The 16,160-nt window shown below is 41.3% G+C and overlaps 1 protein-coding gene across 1 annotated transcript; it reads left to right on the top strand.

The window, feature by feature from the left end:
• Positions 1 to 2,720: 2,720 nt before the first annotated feature.
• MRPL39 (mitochondrial ribosomal protein L39) lies at positions 2,721 to 12,930 on the top strand (the record flags this gene model as incomplete). The annotated part of the gene is made up of 10 exons (XM_079550770.1): positions 2,721 to 2,772; positions 3,073 to 3,279; positions 5,474 to 5,613; positions 6,344 to 6,443; positions 8,100 to 8,167; positions 9,334 to 9,446; positions 10,568 to 10,633; positions 11,119 to 11,272; positions 12,064 to 12,111; positions 12,844 to 12,930. The coding sequence occupies 10 exons, from the start codon at positions 2,721 to 2,723 to the stop codon at positions 12,928 to 12,930; spliced, it is 1,035 nt and encodes a 344-aa protein (XP_079406896.1).
• Between the last annotated feature and the right edge of the window lie 3,230 nt (positions 12,931 to 16,160).

The raw sequence follows: 16,160 nt of genomic DNA on the forward strand, positions 1-16,160 counted from the left end.
CTGTACATTGTGAACTTTTTTTCCAGTTAAAATAAAAAGGTTATGTGATGTAATCAGTGACCACACATGACCCGTCAAGTCATCAAATAAAAAGTTAATAGAATAGTCATAGTTCAGCTTTAGTAAGTGATAATAACATCTTTGTGTTTTCTAAGAATCTTTCACCACAAGGCCATAAACTGTTTATACATGGAAGCGTGTTGCCTATGATATGCTGACTGCACTAAAAAAATGACTTGTGTTTACCTCATTTTATCATAGAATCATAGAATGGATTGGGTTAGAAAGGATCTTAAGGATCATCTAGTTTCAACCCACTTGGGCAGAGCTGCCCCCCACCAGCTCAGCTGCCCAGGACCCTGTGCAACCTGGCCTTGAATACCTCTAGGGATGGGGAACCACAGCTTCTCTGGCCAGCCTGTGCCAGCGTCTCACTGTTCTGAGTAAACAATTTCCTCCTAAAATCTAATCTAAATTTTCCCTCTTTTAGTTTAAAACCACTTCCCCTTGTCCTGTCACTATCTGGCCATATAAAAAGATGGCCTCCCTCCTTTTTATAAGCTCTCCTCAAGTACTGGAAGGCTGCAATGAGGTCTTCCCAAAGTCTTCTCATCTCCAGGAAGAACAACCCTAGCTCCCTCAACCTTTCCTCATAGGAGCTGTGCTCCAGTCCTCTGATCATCTTTGTGGTCCTCCTCTGGACCCTCTCCAACAGCTACACATCTTTTCTGCGCCGGGAGCCCCAGGCCTGATTGCAGTACTCCAGATGGGGACTCGCAAGGGCAGAGCAGAGTGAAACAATCCCCACTGTATGGGAACTGCTGAATCACGGCCTGAACCTCTGATTGATCACCTGAGGTGAGCCATGAGTCAGCCATGGGAGCACAAGTGAAGGCAATTCACCTGTGCTGCTGGAAGGGGTAGAGCCTGGCTGCACCTTTCTTAGACCCATTTAAGAGCTGACTCCTCTGGAGTTTTGTAGTGAGCCTAGGATGTGGGTAAGCATTCTATCTATTCTCTTTTTGTCATTATATTCTGCTTGCCAAACTCTCTTGTTTATTTCATAATTATAACACCTTTATATTCATTGATTATACACTCACCATCTCCCTGTTGGCCACCCCTCTTTTGATGCAGCCCAGGGTGCTGCTGGTTTTCCAGGCTGCAGATGTATACTGCTGGCTCGTGTCCAGCTTTTCATCCATTGTCTCCACAGAGCCACTTTCATTGAGTTATTCTCCCTGTCTGCAAGCATATCTAGGATTGCACTCAGCCTTGTTCTCAAGGGCCCAATCTTCAAGCCTGTCCAGATTCCTCTGGATGGCATCCCTTCTATTGTATCAACTGCACCACTTAGCTTCATGTCATCAGCAAACTTGCTGAGGATGCACTTGATCCCACTGTCTATGACATTGGTAAAAATGTTGAAGAGCACTGGAGCCAGACCTCTGGGAGACAACACTCACTACTGGCCTCCATGTGGATATAGATTGATCTCAACCCTCTGCCTGTGGCCATCCAACCAATTCCTTATCCACCAAATAGTCCGCTCTTAAAATCCATATCTCTCCAATTTAGAGATGAGAATGCGGTGTGGGACCATGTCAAAGACCTCCAAAGTCTATGTAGATTACATCAATTGGTCTTCCTCTGTCCATTGATGCCATCGCTCCTTTGAGGACTGGGCAGGTATGATTTGCTCTTGGTGAAGCTGTGCTGGCTCTCTTGGATCACTTCCTGGTCTTACATGTGCCTTAACATAGTTTCCAGGAGGTTTTAAAATGTGAGGAAGAAGTATAATTTAAACATGCCAAAATTCTTGGTCTATCAAAGAATGTGATGAAGAACAGGAACAGCTCCTGTAGCCTCACATCTGGGTTTCTGGATGGCAGCCCAGGTAAGCAGGGCTCCAGTGCCAGGTGTTGCATCAGCAGGAGCCGACAACCCTCAGCTCATCTAGACGTGGCTGACTGCAGCCGCAGTGGAAAATTCTGTATGTTACTGATGATGACCAGTATTAGCACATTTAATTTTTTGTCATGCTGAGTTGCTTTCAATGGAACTATTTGAGTGTTACTGTTTTGACACTGTCGTGCTTGGTGACTGTTATACCTTTGATATTGGGGGATCTGGCTCATAACTGCTGCTAGCTGAAATGTGAAACATGGGTACAAATCCCGAGTTCTTTCACACATTTAATTTTCCTGAATGGTTTTACTATGTGGGTTGTAGCTAGCTTGTGCTTACTTAAATCTTTTTGAGAGTGGAAGTGGTAGAGGAGTTTGTGACTGCAAATTGGTAATTTGCTGCATGAAGTTGGAGTAATAAACTTGGCTGCTTTTGCACATTGTTGGCCTCTTGCTGTTACTCAGTCAGTGCAATGAACAATTCATCAGACGTTTCCAGCTGAAGGCTGGGCCTCGGCTATTAACCCTGTAAACGCAGCAGCGAGTTGTTTCAATCTGTTCCGCAACATCCTCAATGTGCCGCTTAGGGGGCGGTGTAACCGCCTGCTGTAAGGACGTGCGTGCACGGCGGAGGAGGGCGGAACGCTGCGAACCCAGCGAAGACGGACTAAAACGAATCCAGACGGCCCACGACTGACGAGGTTCCACGGAGCCGCCTGGCGGCAGATAGTGGAGCGGTGGGGGGAACCGCGCTGCCGCTGCCGTTGTTTCCAGCGGAGCCGGAAGGGGAACGCACAGGGACTGAGTTCGGACATGGCGGCGTGCTGGGCCGCCCGCTGCTTGCGGGGCGGGCGGGAAGGGCGCCGTGAGTGTCGGCGGGACGGGAGCTGGGGCAGGGGAGTCGCGGGGCGGGGGCTCGGCACTTCCTTCGGTCTTTGCTTCCAGCGGCCGGGCCTGCCGAGCGGAGTGGTGACCTGCGGGCTGCGCCGTGCTAGGCGACCCTGCGGGCGTTTGTTGTTGGGGCGTTAGCGGGGAGCGGGTGCTGTCTGCGCTGTCGGTGTGTCTGAGGGAAGGCTAGCGGTGCTATGTCCTGTCCCCCTTTCTGCAGAAACCGACGTGTAAAGAGGCTTTGAAATCGCTAATTTTAGGTTGTGTCTTTTACCAGGCTTCAACTCTGTACTCTCTGCTTCTCGACTGACGTCAGATGAAGTTACTCGGATGCGTAATGAACTCTTTACCAAAGAGAAGGAGAGGCAGTTATCTCTTTATCCACGAATTGAGAAAATCGAAGTGAAATACACTGGAAAATCTCACCCTGGCAGCGTGTTTGTAATGAACAAAGCTTTCTCTACACCGTACAATTGTGCCATGCGTAAGTGAATGGACTCTTCAGCGGACTCGTAAACTGCATGAATTATGGAATCATAAGGTTGGAAAAGACCTCTAAGATCACCCATTCCAACCGTCAGCCTGTCCCCATCACGCCCACTGACCACATCCATCAGTGCTATGTCCAAACAATTCTTGAACACCTCCAGGGACGGTGACTCCACCATTTCCGTGGGCAGCCTGTGCCACTGCCTCACCACTTTGTGAGAGGAAATTTTTCCGAATACCCAACCTAACCCTCCTTTCAGGTGGTTATAGAGAGCAATAAGGTCTCCTCTGAGCCTCTTCCAGACTCAACAATCCCAGTTCCCTCATCTGCTCCTCGTAAGACTTGAACTCTTTTCTGATGTCATTGATAGGGAAAATTAGTTACCAATGGAAGTGTTTGCCATCCAAACTTGAAACATTAATGCTAGTGGTGTTTTAATGACGTTGGTAAGGGATGTGTATTCAGAATATTTGTATTTAAGTTTACAGCATATTTTTAATGTAAACTCAGTGTTTACATTAAACTAGATGACTACGTATAGGGAAGTTGGACTAGATGACATTTAAAGGTCCATTTCAATTCTAAGAATTGTATGATTCTATGTATGTATGACTAAGTGACCTCTAAAGGCCCTTTCCAATTCAAGTGATTGTACTATTCATCATGTGAAATATATCCCTCACCTCTGTCCCTGGAAAGGTGATGGAACAGCTTGTACTGGATGTCATCTCCAGACAACTGGAAGAAGAGGAGGTTATCAGGAGTAGTCAGCACGGGTTCACAAGGGGGAGGTCGTGCTTGACCAACCTGGTAGCCTTCTATGATGTTGTCTCTGGCTGGGTGGATGGGGGGAGAGCAGTGGATGTAGTCTACCTTGATTTCAGCAAGGCATTTGATACTGTCCCCCATGACATCCTTATAACAAAGCTGAGGAAGTGTGGGATAGATGAGTGGACAGTGAGGTGGGTTGAGAACTGGCTGACTGGCAGAGCACAGAGGGTCGTTGTTGGTGGTGCAGAGTCCGCTTGGAGGCCTGTAACCAGCGGTGTTCCTCAGGGGTCTGTGCTGGGTCCGGTCTTGTTCAACATCTTCATCAATGACCTTGATGAGGGGATAATGGCCACCCTCAGCAAGTTTGCTGATGATACGAAGTTGGGAGGATTGGCTGACACGCCTGAAGGCTGTGTTGCCATTCAGCAAGACCTGGATAGGCTGGAGAGCTGGGCAGAAAAAAACCAGATGAGGTTTAACAAAAGCAAGTGTAGAGTCTTGCATCTGGGGAGGAATAATTCCACGCACCAGTACAGGTTGGGGGATGAGCTGCTGGAGGGGAGCTCTGCGGAAAGGGACCTGGGTGTCCTGGTGGACGACAGGTTGGCCATGAGCCAGCAGTGTGCCCTTGTGGCCAAAAAGGCCAATGGCTTACTGGGGTGCATTAAAAAGAGCGTGGCCAGCAGGTCAAAGGAGGTGATCCTCCCCCTCTACTCTGCCCTGGTAAGACCTCATCTGGAGTACTGCGTCCAGTTCTGGGCTCCCCAGTACAAAAAAGACAGGGATCTCTTGGAAAGAGTCCAGCGGAGGGCCACAAAGATGGTGAAGGGCTTGGAGCATCTCCCCTATGAGGAAAGGCTGAGTGAACTGGGTCTGTTCAGCCTTGAGAAAAGACGACTGAGAGGGGACCTGATCCAGGTCTATAAATATCTAAGGTGTGGGGGGCAGAATGGCGAGGCCGGACTCTTTTCAGTGGTGAGTGGAGACAGGACAAGGGGAAATGGCCAGAAACTGGAGCATAGGAAGTTCCGCACAAACATGCGCAAGAACTTCTTTACAGTGAGGGTGACGGAGCACTGGAACAGGCTGCCCAGGGAGGTGGTGGAGTCTCCTTCTCTGGAGATGTTCAAGACCTGCCTGGATGCCTACCTGTGCGACCTGGTGTAGGGAACCTGCTTTGGCGGGGGGGTTGGACTCCATGATCTCTGGAGGTCCCTTCCAACCCCTACAGTTCTGTGATATCTTACTGGTGAGAAATATATCAGTAGAAATGGAGTTGATTTTTTGTAGGTTCTGTTAATATCTCATCCTTTCAAGTCACTTTAGAGTAGTTAAACTTGCAGTGTGCAGAGGTCTGAACTGCTGGCTCTGAGGAATGATGTTAATAACTGTGTAACTTGTTTTTCACTTTCTTTAGATTTAAGCGAATGGCATTGCAAGAAATCTGTTCTAGCTCTTGTGGATGGTGAAGTCTGGGATATGTACAGACCCTTGACCAAGTCTTGTGAAATTCAGTTCCTCACCTTCAAAGATGAAGATCCAGAGGAAGTAAATAAGGTAAGTCTGCATTTTAACTGATTGCAGATGACCTTGATCACAACCATTTTATTCTGTATGCCCGTTTTAGTTCCTTGAACTTCGTTGTTGTGAAAGTTATAGGTATTTTTAATGGTTGGCATATCATGGTTATTGTTATTTAGAGCACTGTGTGGGCTGGCTGACATGAAGGCATCCCTTTCAACCTATATTGTATGATTATACAATTTGAGATTTAAATATCTCCAGAGAAACAATTAGCTTGCCTTTTCACAGAATTGCAGAGGTTGGAAGGGACCTCATTGGGTCCAACCCCCAGCTAAAGCAGGTTCCCTACAATAGATTGCACAGGTAAGTGTTCAGATGGGTCTTAAGTATCTCCATACAAGGAGACTCCACACCTTTCTGGGCAACCTGTTCCAGTGCTCTCTCGCCTTTACTGTAGAGAAGTTAGTACAGAACTTCCTATGTTCAAGATTTAAGGCTATTACTCCTTGTCCTATCACTACACAACACCGAGGCCTCATCCATTTGCCTCTCACCTTCCTTTAGGTGTTTATAAACATTTATCGGATCCCCGATTTTTAATTTTGATTCTCTTGATGAATGTTCTGTCACCAAACAGAAGTTTGAATTTTAATGAAAGTAATGTTTGGGTTGGAGTGGAGGTTTGTGCCTAATTCAGCGAAATGTTGGCGTTCTTGGGTGTAAATAGCTGATGTTAATAAACTGTGTTCTGAAATTCTTACAGGCCTATTGGCGTTCCTGTGCCATGATCATGGCAAGTGTGTTAAAGCGGGCGTTCAAAGAGGAGTACTCTGTGAATCTGGTTAAAGCTCCAGAAGTGCCAGGTAGTATAAATGTTTTGTAGTTGATTGTCTTGTCTTTTTCTGCTTAAATGAGTTCTAACAATGTTACAAAAGAAAATCAGAAGCTCTTTTTCCAATGATTGAATGTACTTAGCATTTGTATGTGTTATCTGGAGTTGTTATAGCCTTGTATTTGGTAGGAGGTAATCATACACTTTGCAAAATTTGGTGTTAAAAAGAAACCAATTTACATAAATGTCATAGAGATCCCATAGAATGACTAGTTTCTTATTACTACTTTTTTGTTATTGAGGTGATCCAGAATTTGTATTTGATTATGTTAGCAAGTTGGGCTTTAAACTGTACTGACTCTACATAACATCTATGTGGCTGCTCTGTGAATTAGGTGGACTGGAAAAAAGACAGGAGCTTATCTCCTCTTAAACTGTTTTTCTGTATCAATTGATAAACTAAGGATTAAACCTGAGTTCCTTTGGCATCTACCCAAATTACTTTTCTGAAGTAGTGGTTTTGGTCTGTGCTTTGAAGATGTCAGGAGTCTTATTCTGCATGATACTGGCAGAGACAGGGAGGAGTAGATGAGGGAATCTGTGCTCCTAGATGCTCCGCTGGAAAAATAATTATCAAAAGCAAAATGTAATGTACCAAGATTTCTTGAACTTATATTTATCAGGCTGAAAATAATTTCTTCATTCAAGTACAGAAGATTGATCTGAGTGGTTCCTGGACAAGTGTTGTAGTGCTTCAGATTACATAAAGTTAGTGACTTAAGGACATGACCTTTTAATTGTGAAGCCATGTGGGGAGTGTGAGCACTTGAATTATTAAAAATTGCCATGTATACATCAAGTTGGAAGATTATTGGTGTTCGAATAGGGTTAGTAACAACTTGTGTTCACCTGTAGCCTAACATTCACAAAAGTGAGAAAACACACAATTAAGATTAATTACATGGACTTGATGATCCTTGTGGGATCCTTCCAACTCAGGATACTCTGTGATTTTGGTAACAAAGCTTACTACACAATTATATATTTGACATATATAAGAACATGGTTGGTTGTTCGGAGTCTTCCTGCAATTGATTCCCTTTTTAACAATTTTGGCATTTGTCTTGATTGCTTGATGTAGAGCAGGTATTTGGCATAATCTTGTGTATGCTAACATACAACATTACGGTGTAAATGTAGAAATAATGTGAACTTACTGGGGTCATAAGCTTAATTTTTAAGGTGTCAATAGCTTGATAAGCATTCACAACCTTCTTTTAACTGTTTTAGTTCAGCTTCTAATATTGTCTGATTTCTCTATGCAGTTTATTCTCCTTTATAATTGAATAGTGCAAATTTGGTTTATGATGCAGGAAAAAAATACTGTGAAATACTTTCAGAGTTTTTTCTTTCATTTTTGGAGATATACTTTTTTTTGTTCTTTAGTGTATATTATGTCGACATCAAATTCAGACATTTGGAATGAGTATTTCACAAGCGGTAATGTGAAAATAGCGGCACAGATTTAAGCTGCCATTTGAGTGTGTGATCACAGCTGAAAACCTGTATTTTATGATAAACTGTCTTCTATTTTTCTTACTCATTTTGATGTATTTGTAAGAGTATAGTTTGGCAATGAAATGCATATTTCGTTACAAACGTGAATATTTTCTCTTTGAAATTGCAGTGATCTCTGGAGCTTTCTGTTACGATGTAATTTTGGACAATAGACTGAATGACTGGAAACCAACAAAAGTAAGTGCAATAATTTGCCCAGAATGTTTTGTAGCTTCCATCCTTGTCCAGCGGTTCTTTGGTGGGGGAAGAGGGCAGTGGTGTAGATAGAGTTTTTTGATTTTCTCCCCCCCCCACCCCCACACACACTTTTCATAGGGTGTTTTATTTTACATTGGGAATACGCCTCAGAAACTACATCTCTGCATTTATCATATACTGACTCTTGCTGAATAGAGCTCTCAGCACACAAACTGGGTTTCTTTTGGATGTGTTTAAGTGCGGAGCAGTCCTCCAGATACTTACAAGTTCCAGCTTTAATCTGAAATGCAATTTCAAAGCAGTTGGCGTGGCTGTTGGGACCTCAGTGCCATCAGCTCCACTCCTACATAACTAACCTTGTTTGGTAGTGTAGGTGCCACGGTAGGCTTACAGCATTTGTGTGAGTGGAACCCTCTGACAGTAAAAGTGTCTGTAATTCATGTATTTTCACCTAGTGGTGTACAGCACAATCAGTTTATTGTTGTAAAAGAGCTGTGAGCACATTTAGCCGAAACACTTCTTAATAGCTTGTATTTCATGCCCTTGAGTAAACCTAATCATCTACAAACTTTGGTAGCCAGTGTTGTCACGAGCGTTTGACTTCTCTGTTCTGTTTGCTTGCCAAAATACCAGCAGATATGATCTGCTAACAAAGAAGTGTTAGTACAGTGCAGAATTTTTCTTTGTTGTGGCCTTGTAGTTAAAATGACAGTCTGAAATACTTTGTGAATGATGTAATAAATCTGTGTATGCAAAGTTTTGGTGATTAAATTCTAACTTATACAGTGTTTTTTCTTTTGATTCCACCAGAGTGGAGATTGTTTATAATTGGGATTGTGACTCTGGGAAACAGAGTACACAGATAAATCTTGAATGGTGTCAAGATTATATACGAATACATCGTATTAGGAAAACCTGAGAAGTTTAACTCCCAACAAATATATTTTTTCTGATAGAACAATGCCTATTGATATGTTCTTTAGCATTAAGTTGCTAATAATTAGTAAGGATTACAATCTTATAGCAGTAGTTCTATACTTAGGATCTCGTTAGTTGTTTTGTCAAATACTTAGTGTTTCTTATGCTCTATTCAGTACAGCTATGAAACAGTGGTGACAGATTTCTATGTATCAATTACTTTTTAGGACAATTTCCGTTCTCTTACAAGAGATGCCAGTAAGCTAATTGATAAAGACCTGCCATTTGAAACGCTGCACGTTGAAGCAAAAGTAGCGCGTGAAATGTTTCAGAATAACAAGTAAGTGTATGAGTTTGCCTTAATTCACTTAAATCCCTAGAATAAGGTGTGACAGGTGAAGTAAGACAGCACATCTTTCACTACTGTGAAAGCGTGCCAGCTTGTTTCCGTTGTCTTTGTCCCATTAGCTCATTTCATTGTTAGTATTCTCTCCAGAGGGCACCACGTTTGCTGGACATAGTTTTGTGAGACGTGGGAAGGCTGCGGTCTTCTAAGTTTAATATTGAGCCTCAAGATTTCATACCTTTGAACTGAAACTCTGGTGATTAGACTTTTTGTTTGCTTGTTGCTTTAAGCCTCTGCTGAAAGGCTTTCATGTTTAAAGAAATGTAGATTTTTCATATCTCAGTATCTTCAAATGAATATTTGATGAAATGCGGTTTGTGAGCTCTACAGGGGGAAAATGGGCAAAATACTCTGGGCTGCGCTACAAAGAAAGCCTGTTTAAAGGATTTCTTTTAGCTGACAGACCGCTTACTGTTTGGGAAAAAATTACCTGGTCCACATCTTTTTGGTGATTGGAGAAAAGTAGGGAAAATAATAAATAATTTGTCATTTTGTGAATTGAAATTTTGCTCAAAGCTAAAGTTATTGCAAAAACAAATAGTATTTTTAGCTTAATTATACTAATGTGACATACAGATGAGTATCTCTTTACTAGGTTGGCTTTTAAGCATTTAGAACTGGTAGGAGCTGACTTCTGTTAATAGCACTAGACATTGTATATGTTCCTAGTATGAGGAGAGACCGCTCTGCTGTCTTGTGGATGAGCAGTTGTTGCATATGACCACGTGTTGCATGTGACCTGATTGTGTGACCTGATAGTGTCTGCTGGTCTGTCGTGGCTGACAAGTTTGACATGGTCTTATGTCTTGAAAACCTTTCACATAAAGTAGTAGATTCATTTTATCTTTCTGAATAAAATTTTTGAGAGAGCATGGATCTCTGAAGACATATATATGCTTTATGAAACGTGCCAGTACACACTGGCATGTGAAGTTAAGGGTTTAAACCTTGTTTAAAGCTCTCATAAATACAACCATGATAAAAGAAAAATGGTCCTTGAACAAATCTTTTCAGAACTCAGTGGTAAAGGTAAGAATTTTTTTTTTCTTGTTCAGGTATAAAATGGAGATAATAGACCAGAAAGCTTCTCAAAACAAGGAAGGAATTGTAGTACTACATAGGTGAGTAAAACTAAATTCTCTTTCTGTAATATTTCACTGAAAGATTTAATTATATTGCAAGTAATATCTGCAAGTAAGAAAAATAAGTTACTTATAGATTTTGATTTAAAAATCACTCTTAATTGCTGTTTGTATTCTATCAAGGTTTTTTTATTATATCCTTCCTTCCACTCTCTGGTTTGAATGACAAATTTAACTCACTGTTAGAGGCCGCATGGCTTCAAAAATTTGATATCTTTTGGACTTGAGGTATAAATTCTCTAAAGTCATTTTAGGAAACTGGGTGACCTGTACTTTTGCTGCAGGAAACCTAGAAATGCTAAACTGGGAATGTGCTTAGATTTGGTTTGGGATTTGTGTGGATTTTCTTTCATCGTCTTTGATGTGTTCTGTAAATAGGATTTTGCTAATCCAAGTAGGATTGTAATTCTCTTTGATTATATTTTAGTCACAAAGGATTTTCTTTCCCCTTTGATTTCCATCAGGGTTGGTGACTTTGTCGATGTTAGTGAAGGACCTCAGATTCCAAGGACAAGTTTCTGTTTCCAGTATGAGATAACAGCAGCTCACAATCTTCAGACTAGTCAATCTGAATTGATAAGGAGGTTCCAGGGCGTGTCCCTGCCAATCCATTTGAGGGTAACTACATTTTTTCTGCATTTTTTTCCTTCATTTTCTGCATTTTTGCTTCTCTTTTTAAAGTTAGGGCATTTGGTGTATTTTCTGATCTTTATTTTATACTGGTGATAATTCAGAGGCAAGAGGAGTTTGAGTAGCAGAAAGTGATGGCTCAGGATGATGATGATGTGGGTGTTAGAGGTTAAATTCCTTGGAACTCTTGTGAATGTGGAATCAGAATTGGAAAAGTTGACAAAAGCATACTCTTAATGTTATCTCTCAGTATTCCAAGTGTGGTTTCATTTGTGCAATTGCTGCATGGCTATTTCATTAGCCTTGCCTTAGTGAATTGTTTATTGTTGTGAGCTCACAATGTTTATTCAGATTGAGGAAAGAGCAGAACTTTGAATTTGCACTCTGATGAAGGGTACTACATCTAAGTCTTTCATTTATAAGAGAGTAAAATTTGAAACAGCAAATCCTAGCACTAATCTGTTTTAAGGAAGGGCTCTGCAAAAATATAGCTAGAGACAGGAGTCCTTCCCCCTCCTTTTGACTTGTGTTGTATTGGCCTGTGATCTAGAACATGTGCTATTGTCCCCACTGGGGAAGTTTGTAGGAGACAGCTGATATTTTTAAGTCCTCTTTAATCAGAGGAATATGGGCAAATTGGACACTAAAGTAATAAGCAGTAATGTGTGAATTAGGGTCTGAGATGTTTTTATGCCATAATTTCTATATACTTGTCAGAATCTAATCTATAGTAAGATTCTTTTTCTACCTCTGGTAACATTTCATAACATTTAATACAGGCTCATCACACTGTGTGGCACAAACTGCTGGAAAGATCAAAGAGACTGGTAAGTCTCAGTGGTGAAATTCATGTATGATAATACGCTGTGATATTTGAATGATTAGAGATGAGTAATATTGTCAGGAATATATCTTTAAGAATGGAAATGTTAATGGGTGAAGAAAAATTGAATGCACATGAAATCTAACTGCTTTGTAGTAGAGAATGTGCTGGTATTGTTTTTGAAGTTTGGCTATTAAAATGCATTGTACCATTCAGAGAAAAAAAGAAAAAAATAAAAACATTATTTGATCAGTATCTTTTTTTTTTACTTTTCCAAAAAACTGGAGCAAAATATATTGGATTTTCATGACTGAAACTGTCTGCTATTGAGAATCTCAGATTTTTTTTTGACAGTCTCTCTAAGCTATTTTTAATTATCACTTGAGACTGCATCAGTATTTTTCAAATATAAGGAAGTTTAAAAGTTGACATTGGCTCATCCAAGAAAAGTTTTACACTGACTGAATAAAGGCAAGTTTTTAGGATAAATGGATCAACAAAATCTAAGTTTGCATGTAACCAGAGACTGACTTTCAGAGCATGGTTAAACCTAGGAAATCATAAGAATTAAATAGCAGAAGTTTTTGAATCTTCAGATTTCTTTTCTCTTTAGACTGTCCTCTCTCTTTAGACTCTCTCTGTCCTTTCTCTTTAGACTGACAGTGTGAGGGGAGGGTTTTCAGGATCCAAACTTAGATCATGTTTAAAAAGCAATAACAAAGTTATGTTTCTGCAGGTCACTGAGGAAAAAAGTGTGAAAGCAGCAGCAGAAAGTCATGAGGCAAAAGATGAAACTGAAGAAGGAAAACCTCTATCAATGTAACTTAACCTCTTAATGTACATAATAAAATAGTGTGGATTTTATATATTTTTCTTTGTTTGCTTGGCTTATTTGTGCCACGTGTAAAAATGTTTTGGTTTAATTCATTTGAGTTCTGTAGAGCTGAATCATGGATAGATGATTTAGGGAGCCAGTATTTCACATTGCACTCTACTTGAATTTCAGTTTTGTGCTACTGTTAGGCATTAATTTTACCTTTAAAAAAAAAAAAAAAGTTTCACTTGTGACAACTTACCTTGCAAATTACCTTTGTCCTTATCTCAGGAACAATTTTATGGGTCCAGATGTTGTCCTCTCTGATTTTTGCAGTTTGGCCATCCTTTTCAATGTGATACAATGTCAGGACCCCCTTGTTTAGTCTTACATGAAGAGAGAATGTATAACTCCTGACATGGTGTGTTTCTTGCTGGAGATTCCTGATGAAATTCCACTGACTTCTTTGCCTACTACATTGGAAAGTTGAGACAAATGTCTTAAAAACAAACAAAAAAATCTGCAAAAAAAAAAAAAAAACCTCGCAGAAGTCGATAAAGGCTTATAAAAGATTCTTACTTTCTAATTTTGATTTTCTGTCAGAACTGGAATTAGATTATCTTTTGTCTTTACTGTTCAAAAGACTCCCCATTCAATATCTCACTGAATAATTAACGTTGCTTTACCAGTACAAGAATAGCAGAATGTAAATGCTGAAAAGTTCTTTGTGGTTATTAATTGTCATCTGTACAAGAGCAGTTAATATCACTTCTAAAGATCATTTTCCAGAACAGTACCAGCAATGTAGTATATTACTTCCATCCCCAGTGTAGTGAGATTTATTATGCATTTTCATTCTTTGATATTTAAATAAGGTGGCTTCAATTAAATGTCTCAAGCGGTTTTTGTTGGATGATAGTTTCTGACATTTTGTATGTTCATCCATAGCTCATTAGAGCTTTCTCTCATTAAACCAAAAGAGATTTTATTACTATTTGAAGTGCAAATATTTTCACTGAATTTCATCCCACTTATTCCACTGTTAACTGCATCTCTTGCCCAGCAATCAGTTGGTACACGGTTTTGCGTAACAGCGTAACAGTAAAACACATTTAAGTAAGGTAGTCTTACCTAATGACTAATGAAACTGCAGTAACTAATAAGTAAACAAATGCTAAATGTGACAGAAGGTAGAAGAAAGGATGAATGGTGGGTGGATAGTAATAGGACGGGGGGAATGTTTTAAACTGACACAGGGGAGGTTTTGGTTAGAAATTAGGAGGCAGTTTTTCACACGCAGGGTGGTGATGCAGTAGAACAGGTTGCCCAAGGAGGCTGTGGATGCCCCATCCCTGAATGTGGCTCTGGGCAGCCTGGTCTGGTGGTTTGTGACCCTGCACATCGCAGGGGTTGAAACTAGATGATCACTGTGGTTCTTATCAACCCAGGCCATTCTGTGATTCTGTGATGAAAGTAGCTTCTCTTGAAATTGCAGAACTCTAAGAAATGTGTTAAAATATCATTGTTCCTTTGCATTTCTGTGCCCAGGGCCATTTCTAGTCGGGTTACTGTGAGATATAAAGTTTGTGTATATGCTAACAGACTATGGCCTCTGATACTGTTTCCTGCCATCTGCAGCACATCTTTGATGTATAGTCCCCATTCTAAAATTATTTAAAAAGCCTTTTTCTTGCTTCTCCCCGCTATCCTTAGTATTGCCAATGATTCTTTACCATGTTATTAGCTTTTTTTTTTTTTAAATGACATTCTTACATAAGGTTTACTTCAAGTGTGCATATCCACATTCTATCTATTTTCTTAACACTATGAATGATCTTCGTACTGAACTTTAAATATTTTTTTCTTTTCAGCCTAACCTTCTGAGTATGCTTTGGTTTTGGTCATGATGGTCTGGTGCTAATGAAAAAGCAGACATTGGCTAGTGTATTGAGGAACACAACATTTGTGCTTTTGTTTTCTGTTTTTGGAGTTCCTGCAGACTATGATTAACCCACATGGAAAGTACACAAGTGGAAACTCATCTAGGTGTCCTACTTAGAATCTTAAGCCAGTTGTAACAGTAAATCACGTGGTATGTTTTTGGGAATTGCATTCAAAATTCCTCCTGGATTCCATGGCCCAACGGTGATGTCAGTGAGGAAATTTGGATTTTTATTTTTTATTTTTTTTTTTACCTTAACAGGGGCTTAATCATGTAATTCTAGAATACTCTGAGCTGTAAAAAATCCGCAAGGATCGCTGTGTCCAACTCGGCTCTACACAGAGCCACCTGAAATCAAACTCTACGGCTTAGAGTGCTGTCCAAAAACTCCAGCACTGGGGGCCGTGCCCACAGCCCCGTGCAGCCCGTTCCCCGCCCACCGCCCTGTGGTGCAGCCCCTTTCCCTGACCCCCAGCTTCCCTCCCCTGACGCAGCTCCATGCCGTTCCCTCGGGCCCTGTCGCTGTCACACAGAGCAGAGCTCAGCGCTGCCCACAGAGTTCATGCCGCGAGGTGGCAGCAGCGGCGCGGGAAAGCAGATCGCCTGCTGGGAATGTGCGGTAAGCCTCTGGGGGGGGCGGGGGGGGGCGCGAAGGAGGGGGCAAACACAGAACGTTTGTGTTTGTGTTACGGAAAAAGCTGTTGAGGGCTATTAGCTGAAGTTTACATGCAGTTAGGAGAGATTTAGGTAAGATATTAGGTGGAAATTCTTTCCTCCGAGGGCAGTGAGGTGCTGGCACAGCTGCCCAGAGAAGCTGTGGTGCCCCATACCTGGAGGCGCTCAAGGCCAGGTTGGATGGGGCCCTGGGCAGCCTGAGCTGGTGGGGGCAGCCCTGCCCAGGACAGGAGTTGGGCTGGGTGAATTTTGAGCTCCCTTCCAGCCTAAGCCATTCTGTGATCCTACCACTTAAGTGTTTTCTCCACAGTTTGTGTATAAAAGAGTGGAAAGACAAACTTATGCAGGATCTTGTTACTAGCTCACATCTTGGCATAGGTGGACTTCAGAAGGCAAGCCTTCCTTTGGAAGGGATTGAGCTGGAAGATGTACTTGGAAAGCACCAGAATACAGCACTGATTAAAAATGAATTGGGTAATAGAAGATGGTGACTGCTTCTCTCTTATGAACAAAATTGTGACCACAGCACTTTTCAGAAAGTCAAGTGTATCAATAGAAATATTTGTAATGTAAAATATCAAAAGGAGTTTGGATCTTGGAGACCTCTAGATCTGTCCTGCAT

The sequence above is a fragment of the Tetrao urogallus genome (assembly GCF_951394365.1).
Source record: "Tetrao urogallus genome assembly, chromosome: 1".
Lineage (NCBI taxonomy): Eukaryota > Metazoa > Chordata > Aves > Galliformes > Phasianidae > Tetrao > Tetrao urogallus.